Source organism: Folsomia candida, unplaced genomic scaffold, assembly GCF_002217175.1.
Source record: "Folsomia candida strain VU population unplaced genomic scaffold, ASM221717v1 Fcan01_Sc006, whole genome shotgun sequence".
Taxonomy (NCBI): Eukaryota; Metazoa; Arthropoda; class Collembola; order Entomobryomorpha; family Isotomidae; genus Folsomia; species Folsomia candida.
Window position 1 is genome coordinate 9,573,730 of NW_019091198.1, and position 18,238 is coordinate 9,591,967.

Sequence of the window (18,238 nt, forward strand, 5' to 3'; positions counted from 1 at the left end):
ATCGTTTGAAAAACGTTGCCAATGATAAATTAATACCAAAAGTATTAGAAGTTGCCAGTCCTCCTAAAATCATGCCCATGAAAAATACTTCGCTATGAATAAAATACAATTCTTCCACATGAAAGTTGGTCGATTGCGCTTGGCGGAGGTTTATCCGAGTACTTGAATTCAGTGGCTACAAATAACAAATTGTCAATATTAGATAAATAAATAATTGGATCTATCAAAGGCACAAAATATATATGTACCAATAAAGTCAGTGACTATCACCACCGAGAAATAAGCACAATGGAATCTTCCATCTGCCAATTTGATGATCTTCGCTTCGTCGTAAATCCCGGCCTTCACTTTTTGGTGATGATTTGGTGAACCTGTACAAAAAATGATTTGAATTACTTGTAATAGGCCAATAATCAGGTTTGCCTTACATCTGCTTCACTTTATGGATTGGAGCCCATAATGTCAATTCAAATCCAAATCATTCCCCTTAACGCGATCCAAGTAGTGTCGAATCTCGTCAATAAAATTGGCAACAACCATCCTCCACATGTCAAAATCGGGAAGCAAACTTCCTTAGAAAACTCCTTATTCAGTTTGAAGTTGGAGAGTGAAGTTGACAGCAGGGCTCCAACGGAAGAAATCTCGATCTTCTCCCTTTCATCTTCAGGTTGCTAACCTTGGTGTGGCGTAAGTCATCATCACCATGCAGCAGTGACAGTCCCTTCCTCAACCCTATCACTGGAGGATCTACACAATTTTGAGATTTCCCATTCACACTTTTCATCATACATACATACTCATTTTGATAAATGATAAATTGTGAGATGACACCCGTCTTCTGCTGATATAGTCATCTTTTAGTAGTCACTAGCACATTTCTATTAACTTTTCATTACAACTTGGAGTGAAGTGAACGTTTTTTTTTGTTTAACTACAAAAAAACAAGGTCATTCATACGCGACAGAAAATTATTTTACCCTTGAAACCTGTATGTTATAATTTGATGAGACTTTTCTCACGACTTGCGTATGTCATCATCATCATTATAACGCACTAAATCCTCCACCTTGGCATTTCATTTCTATACGGTAAGAACATATCGGGAGATTATCATCAATCGTCTCGCCTCAACATTTTCCTGACAGTTTCATAATTTTTTCAGCCAACTTGTAATGAATGACGAGTATTAAGTGTACAGCGTGGAAAGACGTAGTTTTTTGTATTGATGGATATGCAATAAAAACTGCGAGGCAACGTTCATTTTTTATTAATTGGACCACATTGTATATAAATATATACATAGCGTACGTCGAATCTATATTTATTATGTTAGCACGATACTTTCGGAGTGCAGTGGTGGGGTTCAAAAAATTATAGGTCAAATTACCTTTTCTGCACTAATGCATCCCAACATAATAATAGCTTTAATAATGCAGAGAGAGAAAGAGAGTTGGTCGTCATTAATCAAAAGATGATGGTGCTGGTACTTATTTTATGCTGGCGTAGCTCAACAAAGGTATCGTATCGCCTGCTTTACGAATTCTTGCTGCATTACCAAACTCAATCCACGTCTTGACGTATTATCGTTCTCGCACATAATAAAATTAGACCCGAAACCCATCAAGATCTGATTCAAGCTTTACAGACAAGTGAGAATTTAAGTGCTTTCTAATCTTAATCCATCAATTAGTAGTTAATTACTTGCAAAAAGAATTGTCTGTTTTTGCCAAATTTTCTCAGTGACCTTTGCAATAGAAAATAAGAATGTTATAAATCTGCAAGCCCACGCGGGTACGATTTCACCCGACAAACAGGCTCCTAATTAAAGCCCGGATGCTGCTTTCTTTCACCATCTTGAGCAACAAGAACTTTCTCTGCAAAGTTATACGTTGGGGGGAGCTGATACCAACCATTGTATATTATTTCTGAGGAAAAAGCAGTCTCAACAACCTGCTCTCTGCATTGAATTGTTCTCCTTTTGTCCTTTTCGTCCATATCAGTAAGTATTCCATGAGCCCAAAAGACCACAGGGCTCTGAAAGGTTGCGGTTATTCAATAAACCATTTTCATACCAGCATACATTTTAATTGTCAAGATTGCTTATGATACAATTCATTTATCAACCTTAAAATTCATTCCATCATCACATGTGTGTGCAAGGCTTTTTTTGTGTGTACCTACATCCGACCTCGGTGAAAGTTTGTATTTTTACTCACGGCAAATTTTTTATTTATGGAGGACGCCCTTTCCCATCGGTCTTTTTTTGTTTACCGTTTCAAGGCGAGCAAGTTTCAATTCGGAAAGTCGCCATGTGAGTCTTGTCGTCAGACTGGGAACAATTCTTTATTCCAGAGAAATTTAATATTTTTTGGACCTCAAATCAAATGACGGTGGGCGAAACGTAGCTTTTTTCTTGGAAGTTTGGTTGAAAAGGTGAAGTTATTCATGAGTAAAAAGACAGTAAATAAAAAATGACGAAAGGCTTGCCTACACATATGTACGTAGAAAGTAGGAAAACATGGCACATAGAGAACTAACCTGGGGAAATTGGTAGTTTTTTTAATATCAAAAATGTCTCCCGGAAGCTTAGATTCGTGGGGATGAGAGACAGGGGGATGATGAATTAATTGAAAAAGACGCCTCAAGATCGTACATACAATCAACGAGTCCACCTACACTTTCCTGAATTGAATATATGAAGATTCATGGCTGAATTAAATAAATGATCAAGACTCGCTACAAAACAGTACACTGAATCAAAGTGGATTATCCACATGGATTTCTTTCCTAGAAGTCACTTCTTTTTGTCGTCTTATTATTAAAGGAATGGAGAGTTTGGTGGGTGCGATTTTAAGTGGACTGAGTGTATTTAGTCGACTTCAATTACGCCCTGCATTTGTCACCAGTAAGACCAGCTCGACCCTAAATTTATATGTATGTAGGTCCGGATCGGAGAATGGAGACCATTTGCTGAGTGCCCAATTAAAATTTCATGGCCGATGCTTAGTAACTTTATCGCTGCTGCTGCTGCTCTGCCGACGACAAATCAACCAGTTTGGACAGTCCTGATTTATAATTGCTTACTTGTCCACAAAACTTTGTGATGACCTTCTCTTCCAATCCGTTGGTCATTTTATTTTACGACACGAGGGCGAATATACAGCTCTGGAACTTCATTTAAAATTTTAATTTCTCGAAATTTTGTTGTCAATAGACAAACTCTAAATATAGTCGTCTCCAAATGCTCATATGACCTTTATATATGGAACAGGCCATACATTATGGTATGACGAAGTGTCTTTATATGGAAATAGATTACGGTATGACGAAGTCTCGCAATGGAAATGGTTTGCAAATTTTGAGAATGAATTTAGTGTTTGCTGACAGTTAAAATAAGAAGGATTAGTTTATTTGAGGTAACATTTCCAATATACAGGGTTTTGAATCATGAGATTAAATACTAGTACAGACTCTGCAACATTCTACTAATTTATTAAACCAAAGTATTGAATTGACCCGTAAGACGGACATGCACCAAAACTCGGACAATTTTTAGATTCATTTTATATGTACGCACCTCTTTTTCGCTCTCTATTTCATACTTTTCTACCCTTAACTTTATTTATTTATCTTTAAAAATGACATGTATGGCTTAAAATAAAGCTTAAACCAAGTGTGAAAATTGATTTGAATTGTTAACTAACTACTTCCACTATAGGTTATGCTAGAAAATTGGGAGAACTCTAATTTCAGAAAGATCACATATGAACCACTTGAGACACTTCATTTTCTCAACATAAATACATTACTTGGTTACACTTTCTCAATCATTCATCACATTTTTATTGGTACATACTTTTCTAAAAATAATAATTTACCAACCCACAACCGTCTACAAATTAGATTGGCTTAAATAGAACCAAACTTTTCCTCGCCAACTCAAAGATCCTGCTTAGCCACCAAATCTCTTAGCACGGATAACACAGATTTTGATCAGCCACCACATCGACAATCTTCCTCACTCGCGATAATTACTACATAATATGCTCATTTAGTATATCTTTAAACTTTTGATATTCTTTTTCTTCTTGATAAGTTTCTGCCACACTTAAAAGTTTACTTATGGAATCCAGGATCACGTCTCCTACACGGTATATTTTTCTCCTTATTTTTTTGTGATAAGATTAGCAGACATGTAAAACATTTATCTAACAGGTATATACATTTTAACGTAATACTACTCATATCCATTTAATAATATTTATTACTATGTATGTATTCGTATGTATTGTTGTTGAATAGACATCACACGCATCATGTAAGTACATATTTATAAGAGGAAAATTTATGTAACATTTTTATCCATGTATGATATAGTTCAACATGATTCTACTTTGCTACATAAGTAAATAATTATACGATGCGCTATGCAGGGAGGTTACCTATTCAGCGAATATTATTCAATTACTTTACATAAAGCTGGCTTTTGCAAACATCAAGCAGGAGATCTCCTTTGGGGGATGATGATGATAACTCGCCTAATGCAACAGTCTTTTGGCCTTAGTTAGTACTAGTACTAGTATTCAGTAGTAGTGGTAGAATATGGGGAGAGATAAGATTATGTATGAACTCTAAAGCCAGATAACATTTAAAGTGAGATATGTTCAGAGTTAAGAGTTTTTGCGGCGAAAGGTCACTAACTACGAGTAAGTCGAGGAGGAGACGACATTTGGCAAAACGTGGAAAAGTTTTTCGGCATCCAACTAACTAACATTTACATTGTACATTTAGTGGTGAAAGTAAGTAAGCAAACAAACTACAGAGTTGATAAACTAGTGTGAAGGGGAACAGCGAATAATGTAGTAATACTTGTTGGATTTTACTTTGGAGAGCGTGGGTAGTGACGCTATTCGTTGGTGGTGGTGGTCGGTGCAGACATTGTTGCAACTCAAATCAAGCGTGGGTGAAAGTTATCCCTCTCTGGACACAGGGCCCAGCAGCTGCAGCGGTAGAGTAACGTGTCGAAAAGGGGGACAAAGCGTGTGGGTGCACTACATTTAAATATGTATGTATGCATGCTTGCATTATATGAGACTTGACGCCCATGATTATAATCTGCAGAGGAGGAGGAACGAACATAACCATGCGGAGAGATTTTTGTCACGTTGAGCGGAAAAGTTGGAGTAATAGAGTTATATGTTAATTTTCCCATGGTTTGTTTTCACCATGGAGCCACTTTCGAGCAACCGTTCTTGAGGATCTGGGTTGTGATGCCTGGAGGAGTCGGTCGCCTCGAGGTCCTCCAACTGTTCCAACCTGGGCTTGGAGAAGGTCCATACATCTTCGAAGGAGTCCACTGGGGGGTATAGTTCATTGCTAGTGGTGTCGTCCGCTATGGCTGCCTGTTGTGGAAACGGGTCCATCTTTTTCCCTCTCATTCCCAAAAACCCAGAGGGACCTTTCTTGCCTCGCATGCCGAAAAAGTTGGAGCCCACTACTTTCTTGCCTCGCATGCCGAACCAGCCTGCGGAGGGGGTTCGCTTCCATGGCTCCATGTCGTGGAAGAACTAGACAACAAGGCGCAATATAAAATCATCCGAGACATTCATCAACCGTTCCCCTCTTTGCATAGGAACGGAGGAAGAGGTGGTGGTGATTTTAGCTTTATTATGGTTATCCGTATTATCCGATAAGCAACGAAAAATGATTGATGTATTCTATTAGCACGTTCTCCTCAATAAGTCTACAAATGCACCCGCTCAAGACATCTCTTGATCCATCAATTAAGAAAGAAGATTTCAGACAGCACGGTGCACAAATATCTAAAGAAATCTATTTTGGAACTTGAGACACATCAAAAGTTGTGAGACTACGGCTACTAAATTTATTGCACCGTTTTAATATTTTACTCAAAAAGTAAAAATAATCTTTACTTTTGTCTAGAAATTTTGGCTCGAAATTATTAACTAGATACTGCTAAACTACACATCACCACCCACATGAAGCAAGTTTAAAACTCGTCTCACCTGAAAATAGTTGCGAGGATTTTCTATCGGGACGAGTCGTCTGGTATAGTACTTGGACTCTGGCGTGAAATCTCTCTCTAAACAGGTCGCCATCATTGACACGGACAGCACGACCAGTACGATCATCGCGACGCAGTCCGTCACTCCGGATGGAAATCGTAGCAGACTCATCTTCACTTTTTCACAGCTAAAATTGTCAAAAGTCAAAAACCAACAAATAAATTACTTATGACTCGAAAATAGTTCGACGCGACGACACAACATTTCAGCTCAGCTCGCCTCGCCACATTTAAACCCCCGTTCACAAAGTATCAGAATGTTGTCGAGTGCGTGGGATGTGTGGCTGGCTGGCTGTATATGTAAATATGTGGAGAAAAACAGTGCAGACGAGTAATGGTAAAGATAAACAGAATTAAACCAGTATATGCTAATCGCATCCCCAATCGAATTATTACGCCCTGAACAAACAGCACAACCCTCTCAATCAAGACTGAAGCAGTGTGGTGAATGCTTTCACCCATCTCAATACCGTCGGTCGCCGTGGTGCTCCAAATTTTCTACCTCAGCCATGACTTGGGGTTTCGAGGTACTGACGCAAATCAACTGCGACTCATTTGTGTGGTTCGGCCCCTAATTAAGATGGCTGGTGGAAATCATAGCTGTCAAAAGCTGTTGCAAACATTGCTCCAATCAGGCATTTCTCCAATGGCATACCAATAGCCTCACTTATTTACTTACTGCTCCTACATATGTCGAATGCCTGTTTTTCACATTGTTGTTGTCGATACGAGATGTTTCTTTGTGTGAAAAAGGGTAGCATGATTGGCATTTGACCATGTTTGATGAAGGATTTGTCTGCCAAATAGTTCCGGAAATGTTTGTGTGAGTGCAAACATTGTCTGCATATGGAACAAAGTGGAATATTGCATTCCTCTCTGATACGTCAGAAATGAACTATTAAAACGTTATAATTTCTCTCCCTTCCGTTCTTTTAAGTATGACGATTGTTGTTATTTCAATCCATTCACATTGTGCATAAAGCAAGCGACCAAGCTTAGGCCTCCTCTCATTTTAATTGAAGTTATGAGGGACTCGGTAGCGTGTTTTATGCTCAATTCCTTACGAAACTGCCCGTTATGGTCAGGTTGCCCCCGAAGCGTAACGCCCCCACTAAAAAATGCGATTATGCTTGTGTAAGCATGTGTACATTCATACATACGTCTCCCGCAGCATACTTAATAGGAATAAATCACACCCTACAATTACAACCAATTGACCATCGGAATTTATCAAGTCTGCTATTTATAGTTGAAAAAAAGATAAAATCTGCGTCATGTTAGCAACATCCGTTCCAGCCAACGCAAATTGTGTTAAACCAGTCAAAGAATTAGCCCTCCACCACCACGGAAAATACGAGAGGGCAAAATGAAGAGGACAGATCTCTAGATAAGAGTAATTAACCGTTTTGCCAAGATCTTGATGTCCTGTCGTTCTCTGCCTACAATCCGTCAACTAAACCTGGACGGTATACCGCATAAAGTGAACAACCCACACCTTCACCACCACGACATTCGACAGCACACAACCGCCAACGAGGGTGGAGAGTGTGACAGGTAGAGCATGGATAAAGCAATTAAAACATATCGTCGTCCATTACTTGGAGCAATCAACGTGTCCACATGAAAATATATGCCAACAAGCACCGCACCGCTAGTTGAATCCCCAAGCTAACAACAAGTAATGAGTAAAACCATCAAGTTGCCACTTTCTTCTGCCCCCACAGAATGAAAAGTCATCAGAAAACTATGCCTCAGTCACCACTAAACTAAAATTACAACATTACGTAGTCTCTCATCTCTCTACATTACTGCTTTCAGGGCCAACTCAATATTCATTTTTGGCACACTGCTTCCTGATTTGTGCCAAATTTCTCAGAATTCTAACAATTATGACGAACTAAAAATTATTATCAAGACAATTCAGACCCACTCACCTACTAACCGAGGTACACGATGTCTTCCCAGCAGCAACCAGAAAAACGGCCACGTCCACTTTGACGAAATGGGGAATTTGAGATTTTCTTAGCTTCTTGTGTACACACTTGAGTAAGGTATCGAGTTAAGGACGAAGAGTGAGAGAAAGTGAGAGAGAGAGAGAGAGAGAGAAAGCGATGGGGAAAACAGGACCAGCACAATGAACAGCTTCTCAAGCACTGGACGAGCACTACTTCTTAGGAGGACGACAACTACTCTTGAAGTCGCACTAAACCAAGTGGGTGGTGGGCTCAGGCGTTTAAATACATTTCCGACCCTGTTGGTCCGAGCTCTTGTAATGGGGTTGATCGCCGACCTTTCTCGTACATCGTCGCTGCCACCAACTCGCCAGCACCATACGGAGCCTTATTATTGTAGCCCGTCAATCCTAATAACTGCCTTATTTGCACTCGCCCTCTCTAATGACTCCAATGGCTCAGGGAGAAAATACAACTTTATCCAAAGTGGGGGCTGAAAATTGAATTGCAAATCTGGACGAAAATATTATTCCCATTCACAGAAGTACATATGTGGAAGTGGTAATTGCTCACCCAGTGAAAGGATTTGTTGCGAAAAATGTGAGAATGATGATACAAATTTTCAGTAGCAATACGTTTCACACTTTTATCGTTAGTATTTCATATTAACAAAAAATTCCTCTTCTATTAAATCATTTGGAGTCCTAAAATAGACCTGCCGATGTTCTAGTCTCTACTTCAAAGGGAAATAAGCCCCTCAGTTACGCCCTTTCATCACTTCACCATCGTAATTAGCATATAAGCTAGCCACGCAAACATACCAACCACATCATCAACCTTTAAAAGATTGACTTGGCCACTTTAAAACGTCACCGGTTTGTTTAATACCAACGACTCTCCTTGAGCTCCTTCCACAAGGAATGGAGTGGCAATAACAATAATATTTAGTTGATCAAGTGTTCCGCAACCATTGAATGAACAAACCTCAACAGTCGTTTATGCGCCCAACGACTACCACAAGTCAATCATTCCTTCGTGCTAATAATGATATATTCGATTATAATTCAGCCCTTATTTTAAATCTCGCTACAATTTTGGCACGATTGCTCAACTCGAACATATTTATGTATGTGCCAAATGAAACGATACGCCCTAGTTTAGAAAGGGCAAAAATATTGTGCGCTTGAAATTCTGAATTTTTTAGTTTTGAACACACGCAAAAATTTAAAGGATTCGTAAACTTCATTCATATTCTCGTCGACTATCTGAAAAGTAAATATACACAATTTGAAGGACTTTCTGTGGACGGAATATTTGCAATAGTTGAGGTTTTGCAGTTTTATGGGAACAAAGTACTGAGAAAAGGGAAAGCACACGGTACTGGTCTCTGGGTTCATGCATGCCTACCTTTTATTGGGCTCTTTATCATTAAATTCCTTCCGCATTAAGCGTATACTTGACTTTAATCAATAATTGTTTATGATTTCATAATAATATTCAAAGTAACAAATGGAATGTTTCAGTTCAGTGAATAATATTATTCAATCTGCACAATTTATGAATACTATAATCAAAGAGAAAGGTGCTTGTCTCTAGCTGTGTATTAATACCTCGCTAAGAAAATATAACCATTCACTATTCCTGACCAAATATGTATGTATACATTTTCTCGAAAATAAAACTGTTGCACACACTTTAGCAAGCTTTACTTCGTTGCACATAAAGAAGAATGACTTCTCTGCTCTCCTACATACGAAGAATCATGTGTACGAACGTATAGCATAAGTAAAACCAGTAATTTCTCTACATGGGGCACAATAATTAATTAGAACGCGTGCTTACTTTTTAATCACGCTATTTTCACAGCTCTCTCACCCTCTCGGAATGTCTCGAAAGTGGCAAGTATGACGCGTTATAGTCGTCAATAATGCATGTCCAAAATTAGAGTGAACATATGGATTAATTTTTTTATCTGTCGTGAATAAGTAGGGGCTGCTTGGGAAAAGTAAAATGCTCATGTCTTCAGGTTACAGGAGTGAAAGTGTATCCCGCAGATTACCCCGGCAATCCCTCCTCCTCCATACTTTCTCTGGATGCACATATTATCCAACCCTGCGTTATATTCACACAACGACGGGTTTGTTCTTCTGACGTAAGTAGAAGGACCATAGGGTTGTGTGTGACGGGGTTACTTGTTTGCTGTGAAATAACAAATAATGGGTTGGCTGGAGAGAACAACAACGCCAGCTTTTCTTCGCCTTTGCACAATTGTTGATTGGCTGCATGGTTGTGGGTGGAATGTACGAGATGAGCTTGGAGAAAGATGTATTCGGTGAGCAAGGATTTCAGCGAGGAATGAATATTATGAGACCCAAAGGTTCGATGACGTGAGGATTTTGTGTACAAATTTAAGTCGGCAATTTAACATTTAGAAGAAGAAGTAACAAAGGGTGAGAGGAGAAAGTGGTCCTTCGGGATGCACTAATTATCCTCCAACTCATCAGCCAAATCTCACCCGGCCCGATATATGTACTTGCCCCATATGGAGTCCAGTGGTGTCTAATTAGTTTCCCTTGTTGGATGGAACACACAGCCAGCATTTCGTTCGTTGTACTTATTCTTCTCCCGAAAAATAAGATATTTTTCAATTACAATGCGCATCCGTTTTATTTGTAATTTTATCTCAAATTGATTTCGTTCTCGACTCCCTTGAAAGATAAATTAAGAATGATTACGTTCGCTGGTAATAACAAGATTTGTCTTGTATGCAGATTCCTCGTTTCAATTTATTTGTTGCTCATACATAAAATGTTTCATAATGATAACACGAACTGGTCAATGTATTTTTCTTTCTCATAATTTCTGTACCCTTGTCCAAGAAGGTCTGCATGTATACTTGAGAAAGTCGGCATTCTTATCAAAAAGTGAGATAAGCGTACTTATAGAAATAGTCGACTGGATAACTCACAAAATCTTAAGAAGCCCCATTCGAGTGTCTGACCCATTTACAGGCAGTCTCAATTCTCTGAGAATTGAGATTGGGCCTGTGATCAGCGTTTATTCCTCTAAAGAGGTGAATCGACCACACTTTCAAACGTTATATAATAACCTCTCTCTCTCTCTCATGTACATATTTACGTAAAAGACATCCACGTCATCATTGTTGCTCAAAAAATCTTGATCGTCTTAATCACGCATCAACAACACACTACGCAACAGACCTGTTGCTTATTGCGACTCTTTTTTTTCCTTTAAATAAAATATGTCACTCATCTCGCCCACTTGACAGACAAATATACACACTTTTGTTAAGGAATAACGACTCCAGAAAATTGCCAGTGCCACGGGCACAACGAAATTCAATACATACACATAATGAGCACAAATAAATATGCAACACATATTTATGTTTGAGTCGTCATGATCATCTCATGATCTCTCAGCGTACAATTACCTCTCTCGCCAGGTAGTTTGAAACAGGATTTGGTATCATCATTCACACTTTTCCTGGAAAAACCCTCGGATCCGTGAGCGTGTCTCTTTTGAAAAGATGAACATATTACGTTAGGCAAATTGGGTAAATACGTAGCTTGTTAAAAATAGTTTAGCCACCACTTCCCCATTTTTCGTTCAGTAGGAATGACGGAGGAGAAAAGGAAGAAGACATTGACTTTACAAAAGTATCGTGTTGTTCTGATTTTGATGTTTACTCTGCATGGGGTGCGTGGTGGATGACGAGATTGTAACTCTGGACATGAAGACGACCTTTTATGTAGCTTTCCTTGCTTTCCGTCATTCACGAGTTGTATTTTCTTCAGTTTTATCAAAATTCAATAACAAGGCAGGATTACTTTCACTATGAAGAAGAAATAATAAAACTTGTTTTCAAAATTTGCTATCTTGTTTGTAACATGTTTCTCAGATTCTCGCCTGTTACCTGAGCTGTGTCACTCTAGGAAAAAAGGTGAAAAATATTTTTTTTCCGGATTTTCCTGGGTTCGGATATAGCAGATTTAACGGGACACTTAAATTCCAACTCCTCGGTAAGAAAAAACAAGTCTGGGCATAATTAGTTCGAGATTGTATTAAACAATGAATAAAAATGTACATTTCTTTAAACAAATTGACAATGCATGAAATTGCAGATGCTTTTGTTAAACAAATAAATAATTGAAATACTAGCATTGATTTCATACAAAGAGTTAAGTATATGTTTTACTGAAGGAATATGCACTTTACGTTTTTGCATAATTTATAAGTTTAAATTGAAAGAGAGCTTCTTCTTGTTACAGTAGGTTAAACCAGTTTCGAAAACTTATGCAGAAATATCATGTCGTCCTTCATGCATACAGCTATTTATAAGATAAGTTTCCTAGGACCTATTTTGATACGCAACTCTGTTCTCAAATTTCTCTGCATTTTATACATTGTTTAACTAAACGGATGTGACATGTTCCATGGTATACATATTTACATACTTACAATATCAAGCATAACTATTTTGAATTTTTAAATATTAATGAAAATTTTGTCCATGGTGTGTCTTGGCGAGGATTTTAGAAATCAGTATCATCTTGACCTACGTACGAGGATATCAACCCGACTGACCTTGCCGATCTAATAGTAAGTGCTGTAGCACATTCAATGCAGAATTTGCATCATTTCATTTCCGCTACTTTCTTAAATTTGTTTTTCCCGTTCTTTGGTCTCATCCTATATATTTATTAAAATTAAATACTAAATGACATTCTATCCGAATCTCTCAGCCACACTGAAAGGTTACCCGTCCATCATAGTGCATTCAATAATATTTAAGTTTTCTGACGCTTTCTCTCTTCGTGGAATAATAGTCGAGCCTCCCGTCATTCAGTGGAAAACGGGCGTTCCGTGGTGAAATTCGACATGACGATGTGACAGTACTAAATTCGAGCCATTATTTCAAGTTTATGACAGTATTACAGAAATGAAAGGAAGTAATGAATGAAATGTCAATTAGTGACATGCTGATGGTGACGATAGAAGTAAACCAAACATTAAATGTAAAACGAAAATTCAGACTACCCGTCCATGAACTCGTACGTAGGTAGTTTCCATTTCTGAAAGTACTTGGACACAAAATTTGCACGTGCAAAATTTTATATCCCAATTTCAGAATAAGATTCAGACGACATAAAGCTAAGCAAATCATACGTATCCACTTATTTAAATATGCATGTATAAACACATGCTTAAATTTTCTCAATAACATTTAGTACTACTTATAAAGAAAGCTAAACAAATAATACGTATCTACTTAAATATGCATGTATGTATAAACATGAAAATGCTTAAATTTTCTCAATAATATTTAATACTACTTATAAAGACAATGACGAGTTTTGATTGTCATGAAGTAAAATATGAGCTGATTAAAGCCGTCCATTAGATCAAGATAGAAATACTAATAAGCATAAACATGAGCTCTAAGAGCTGCAGGAAATGATACGGATGCGACATTATGGCTGCTACTGCCTTGTTGGATACTTTCTTTTGAAGCTGTAAAAGTGATGCAGGTAATAAAGCATGACGACTGACGAATGCTGAGATTTGTTCATCTCAACGTTCCCCCACTGTTGTTGGACGCTTTTATTTTGTGAGATTGAGATTCCTCTCCTCATCCAACTCGTGTGCTCTACTCCCACGCTTTCTCCGGCCCACTCGCATGGTTTACATGCGTAAAAGAAGAAATATGCAGATGTTTATTTCCTCTTAAAATAGAAGTTTTCCAAATTCAAGGTTCTCAAATTCTCAAGTTGACGAATTATTTATCAAAATAAGTATGCTGAAAATATAACAGAGAACAGTGAGTACATATATCGAGATTGTCTCGATTTTGGTTTTAGTGTTATTTCATTGACTTGCATATTAGGCCTGGCTTGAAAGACTGACAGAGACAGAATTCATCTTCTTCAACAACAAAATTGCTGAGGGGAAAATTTGTAGATGTATATGGGAAGAAAAGTTGTGTATTTAGTGAAATAAGCAACTTTGAGTCCGGCAAATAATCAAATTATGTACAATATAGCTTCTCGTACTTGTTCTATGTAGTAGCTATATAATCACGAAAGGTAATGTGAGATAATACAATGAGCGCATATATTGGGACGGGACTACGGAAAGATTATGAAAGGGTGATGGGGGTTACAACTAATGCATAATAATTACACTATGGATCGACATAACGTATCATAAACAACATGTATTTCTTTATAACTCATTGTATTTTGTTACATTCAATTCACTTAAACTATAAAGCCTATGAGTGACTGAGTAGCAGCTTTGGGACACGTTGATTACTGAGAGGCGCTGTGCCATACAGAGAGAAGAGACACATCAACCATGCTTAAAGGAAATAAATATTTTTAAAATATACAAAATACATAGAAGTGGGAGCTCCTTGTATCTAATACTCACAATACACGTATCATTAAGAAAATAGATGACCAAGATAACCCCCAAATGTTATCACATTTAATTCAGAGTGATTTTTAGTTTTTAGAGTTTTATAGAGAATGGTGACGTTCATCACTGTTGATTATTCGGATTCCTGGGCGGACGATCAGCATCGTTATCATCCCCGGCAGGACGTTCAGGAGCAGCAGCAGCAGCAGCATCGTCATCTCGATTTGGTGCACCAGCACCCCAGTCAAATCCTCCAGGTCTATCTTCTGGCAAAGGGTTGTAGCCGGGATCTTCTTCAATTGGATCGAAAATATTCCGTCTATTCACACATTATTAAGATCATTAAAATCAGTTTTGAAGAATGATAAAATATCTAAATAATAAAACAATTCATACAAAAACCCAGGGGTCTTGAGAATCCTGAAGCCACCAGGTTGATTGGGAAATACGTCTTCCAGAAAATAGTAGATATGTCCTACCGATATTCCAATCAAATCAATTTGCACAGAATTCCCGAGTAACAGTGAAAATGCCAAAATCACTAATGGAAGATATGGAGCCTGGAAGGATAATATATAAAATTAAAATTTGGGAGATGTGAAGCTAAAAATAGTGCATAGATACCCACCTGAAAGTTCAGAATTCCAAAGAAATTCATACGAATCATTGGATTTCTACGAGACCAGACGTACACGAGCATAAGAGTAAACGCATGTCCAAGGAAGATCAGATTGGCAAAGTAGGCGATTATCTAAAATAGTATATTTACCATTGTTTATTTAACCCTGAATTTATTATATAATTTATCAATAATATATCATCATAATGCATATTAAACGTACCAGAGTCAGAACAGCTCCAAAGACGAACATTATTACAAAATCCGACGTTCGTCCACGAAACGAGGATTCCTCCAGAGTTCGGCAATAGCGGTACGTGAAGATAATGTTAAATACAAAGTTGAAGCTTAGCGTGCCAAAGAACAGAAACGTCGTAAACAGTCGCCACCACTGCAAAAAAACACGTCATTTAATTATTCTCAACATATATCCTTAAACTCTCCATAATACCGATAAGTACAATATCTACCTGGTGTTGGAAAATCACCAAGTGCGGATTGAAGTACAAATCGTAAGGGGAGACCAGCTCCATGTGCTAATACAACATAAAAAATCAAAATTACTCATAATTCCTACCCAAAATTAAAAACAAAAAATACACTAAACTACTTACCACTGCCAGTGTGGCGATGACACAGGCCGTCGTATACGCCCTCGTCACGATGGGGATGTCCATATAGGCGCTCCAAAATGACTGATAAGCCATCTTGGCGACGGGTCCTCACTCAATCCGGTGTCCCCTCAAATTCTGTCCTGTCACCGACCTAAACCGCCAAAAAAAGATACCCCCTCTTCAATCCTCAACAATCCCTCAGAACCCAGTAGACTAGACGAAGTGAAGGTGCAAAAGGACGGGTGGACCAGCAGGTCAGAAGCCACGACGGCCCAAGAGCGAGCGACAAGAGAGGAAAAAATAATGATCTGCTGGGCTGAGTCTGCTGATGATGAGTTGACTTGGTGGCGTTTGAATGTACCGGAGCCAGGCTGTCTTAACTCACCCACTCACTTTCACTCGATCGGCAACATATTTTCCTACATATTGCACTCTTCCACGTGTCTCAATTCGGACTCGAACGAAATCTAGTCAAGGAGAACAATTCGGAGTGAAAGTGCAAAAATCGGGAATGTGATGATATGGGCAAATTATAAATTGAGGTGATCTGCACATAATAAGATTAAAATTCAGCTGATGAAATATGTATGCGAAATATGCATACATGGGAAAGCATGCATTTTCATAAAGTGTGGAAATTTGTGATTTTAATGCTTATCATTTCTTTCTATACATATAAGTATAATCCCCAAGACGTTCTTCTGTACATGTATGTCTGTCGTAAGTCATTCATTCATCCCAATTCACGAGACGGAATTGACAATGCACACGCACATCAAGAATTGGTCTCGACGATTTGTCGAACTTGTTTTTTTCCCATACACGTGAGCAGATTTGATTGTTGCAGGACATGATCATTGTACTTTAATTAAAATGAGACACAATCCTGCTCAAGCAAATCAATAAAAGGTTCATCCTGAGACGATACCCTCTCTTGGAATAAGTGATTTGACATGGTGCCAGGTAGGAGGGCTGAGGTGAGAAAAGCCATCATTCAATTCACCCATTCTCCACTCTTCTGGACGAAAAAAGCGATGTGGATGGAATGAAGGTGCGACGACAGATTGAAAATGCAGCAAGTGCAACAGACCGTCGAATCTTCTTCTCATGCTAATTGCGAAGGTTGTATCAATGCAGCAACAATGCAATTGACCAGTGCACCATGTTGGTCCTTTTGCGGAAGACAATCTTCTTCTGGTAACAAATGGAGTTTGTGGGTGTGCATGTATGTGTGCATATAAGTCGTCCACAGTGAGTGAGGGAGAATAATGCTATGCCATGGGAAACACCAACTCGTCTCAAAGTGTATTACCACGTTTATTGCGTGTACTGGGATACATGTAACAATCAGCAAATCCTCCTAGACTTGGAAGATCTCTTTGTATAGCAGATGTGAAGCGAAGGAGTGTGAGTTAGAAGAAGGGGTTTAAAAACATAGAGGGTGAGGTAAAAAACGAGGAGACTCTCATCCGTCCACAGGTACAAGTAAGTATTATATTTTACCAAGAAGTCGTAGTGGATGCAACGCAACGTTACGACGATGCCTCGTCGAGGGGTTGCTTCATACATTATCATCGTAATTCTTACTCTTTTATACTCGCCTTAAGATTTTTAAGCAAGGAATGGCCAATCAGGGTTACTTTGCCTCCACTACCTGCAGAACAATTTCGTCTACTCCCCACACTCTTCTATGTATCCCTGCTGATGATAATAATATGAACATGCTGACGATGATGAGGCTGGCAAGTCAGGTACCTTCCGTGGACTCGGCTTTCAAATACATTTAGTCATAAGCCGTTCGGTGACAAGGAGAGACTATCATCGTTTGCGCCGTGCTTGCTTATTTATTTGCTCGCTTTTAACTAGTGATCCACTCCTACAACTTTTTTTTTCAAGACAACAACCCCGGAAAGTGATAGTGAATAATTTGCAACAACAGGTGTGGTTGTAGTTTTAGTGGTGCGACTTATTAAAAAAATTCCCCACCAATTGGAACTACTTTTTCAGGGAGGGTAGTAGTTTCTTAGTGATAAGTGTTGGTTTTTTATTGTGACCATTTCATACGAGGATAAGCTATAATCTAAATAGTGTGTGATTTTGTGTCATCCGCGCTGTGGTTCATGGCCGGGAAATGGCCATGGGAACAGGTAATTTATATAGCGGCATTATATATAATTTCCCCAAAATTTTGGTCAAGTGTTAATACCCCATTCATTTATTTGCATTCATTCACTCAAGTTTTATTACTTTGCGCAAAAATGCATGGGTTCAAGGGAATGTGTACAAAAAGTGTCTTAAATTTGCAATTATTCTTGATTTACATGAGTCGCAAAAAAAACGTATTTTCATTCCGCCCTCGTACTTCGTGAGAATGCTGGGAAACCACAATGTAGTCGAATTATGCGATGAGTATCATCAAATTTATTGGAATAATACGCATGAAGCTTCTCTCCTCGAAACACCAGCAGCACTTAAATCTCAGTCGGAGTCAAGTCGTCTTTTTGCAGCAGTTGTGCATTTCCTCCAA

General features: G+C 38.4%; 3 protein-coding genes across 6 annotated transcripts in view; 1 reads left to right on the plus strand and 2 right to left on the minus strand.

The window, feature by feature from the left end:
- Nucleotides 1–3,373: 3,373 nt before the first annotated feature.
- Nucleotides 3,374–8,277, minus strand: LOC110851111. Its single transcript, XM_022098749.2, has 3 exons — nucleotides 8,020–8,277; nucleotides 6,027–6,213; nucleotides 3,374–5,567 (listed from the first exon to the last, which is right to left on the minus strand). Exons 2-3 carry the CDS (start codon nucleotides 6,195–6,197, stop codon nucleotides 5,193–5,195), a joined length of 546 nt encoding a protein of 181 aa, XP_021954441.1. The 5' UTR covers nucleotides 6,198–6,213; nucleotides 8,020–8,277; the 3' UTR covers nucleotides 3,374–5,192.
- Nucleotides 8,278–14,255: 5,978 nt separating this feature from the next.
- Nucleotides 14,256–16,066, minus strand: LOC110850834 (derlin-2). Its single transcript, XM_022098415.2, has 6 exons — nucleotides 15,712–16,066; nucleotides 15,568–15,633; nucleotides 15,321–15,488; nucleotides 15,107–15,229; nucleotides 14,875–15,038; nucleotides 14,256–14,797 (listed from the first exon to the last, which is right to left on the minus strand). The coding sequence occupies exons 1-6, from the start codon at nucleotides 15,802–15,804 to the stop codon at nucleotides 14,602–14,604; spliced, it is 810 nt and encodes a 269-aa protein (XP_021954107.1). The 5' UTR covers nucleotides 15,805–16,066; the 3' UTR covers nucleotides 14,256–14,601.
- A 1,430-nt stretch (nucleotides 16,067–17,496) lies between these two features.
- LOC110851115 overlaps nucleotides 17,497–18,238 on the plus strand; it is a 99,663-nt gene continuing 98,921 nt past the window's right edge. For all 4 annotated transcript variants that reach the window (XM_035853187.1, XM_035853189.1, XM_035853188.1 and 1 more), the window contains exon 1: nucleotides 17,497–17,858. In XM_035853187.1, coding sequence (XP_035709080.1) covers nucleotides 17,843–17,858 — 16 coding nt within the window. In that variant the 5' untranslated portion in view covers nucleotides 17,497–17,842. The remainder of the gene's footprint in view (nucleotides 17,859–18,238) is intronic.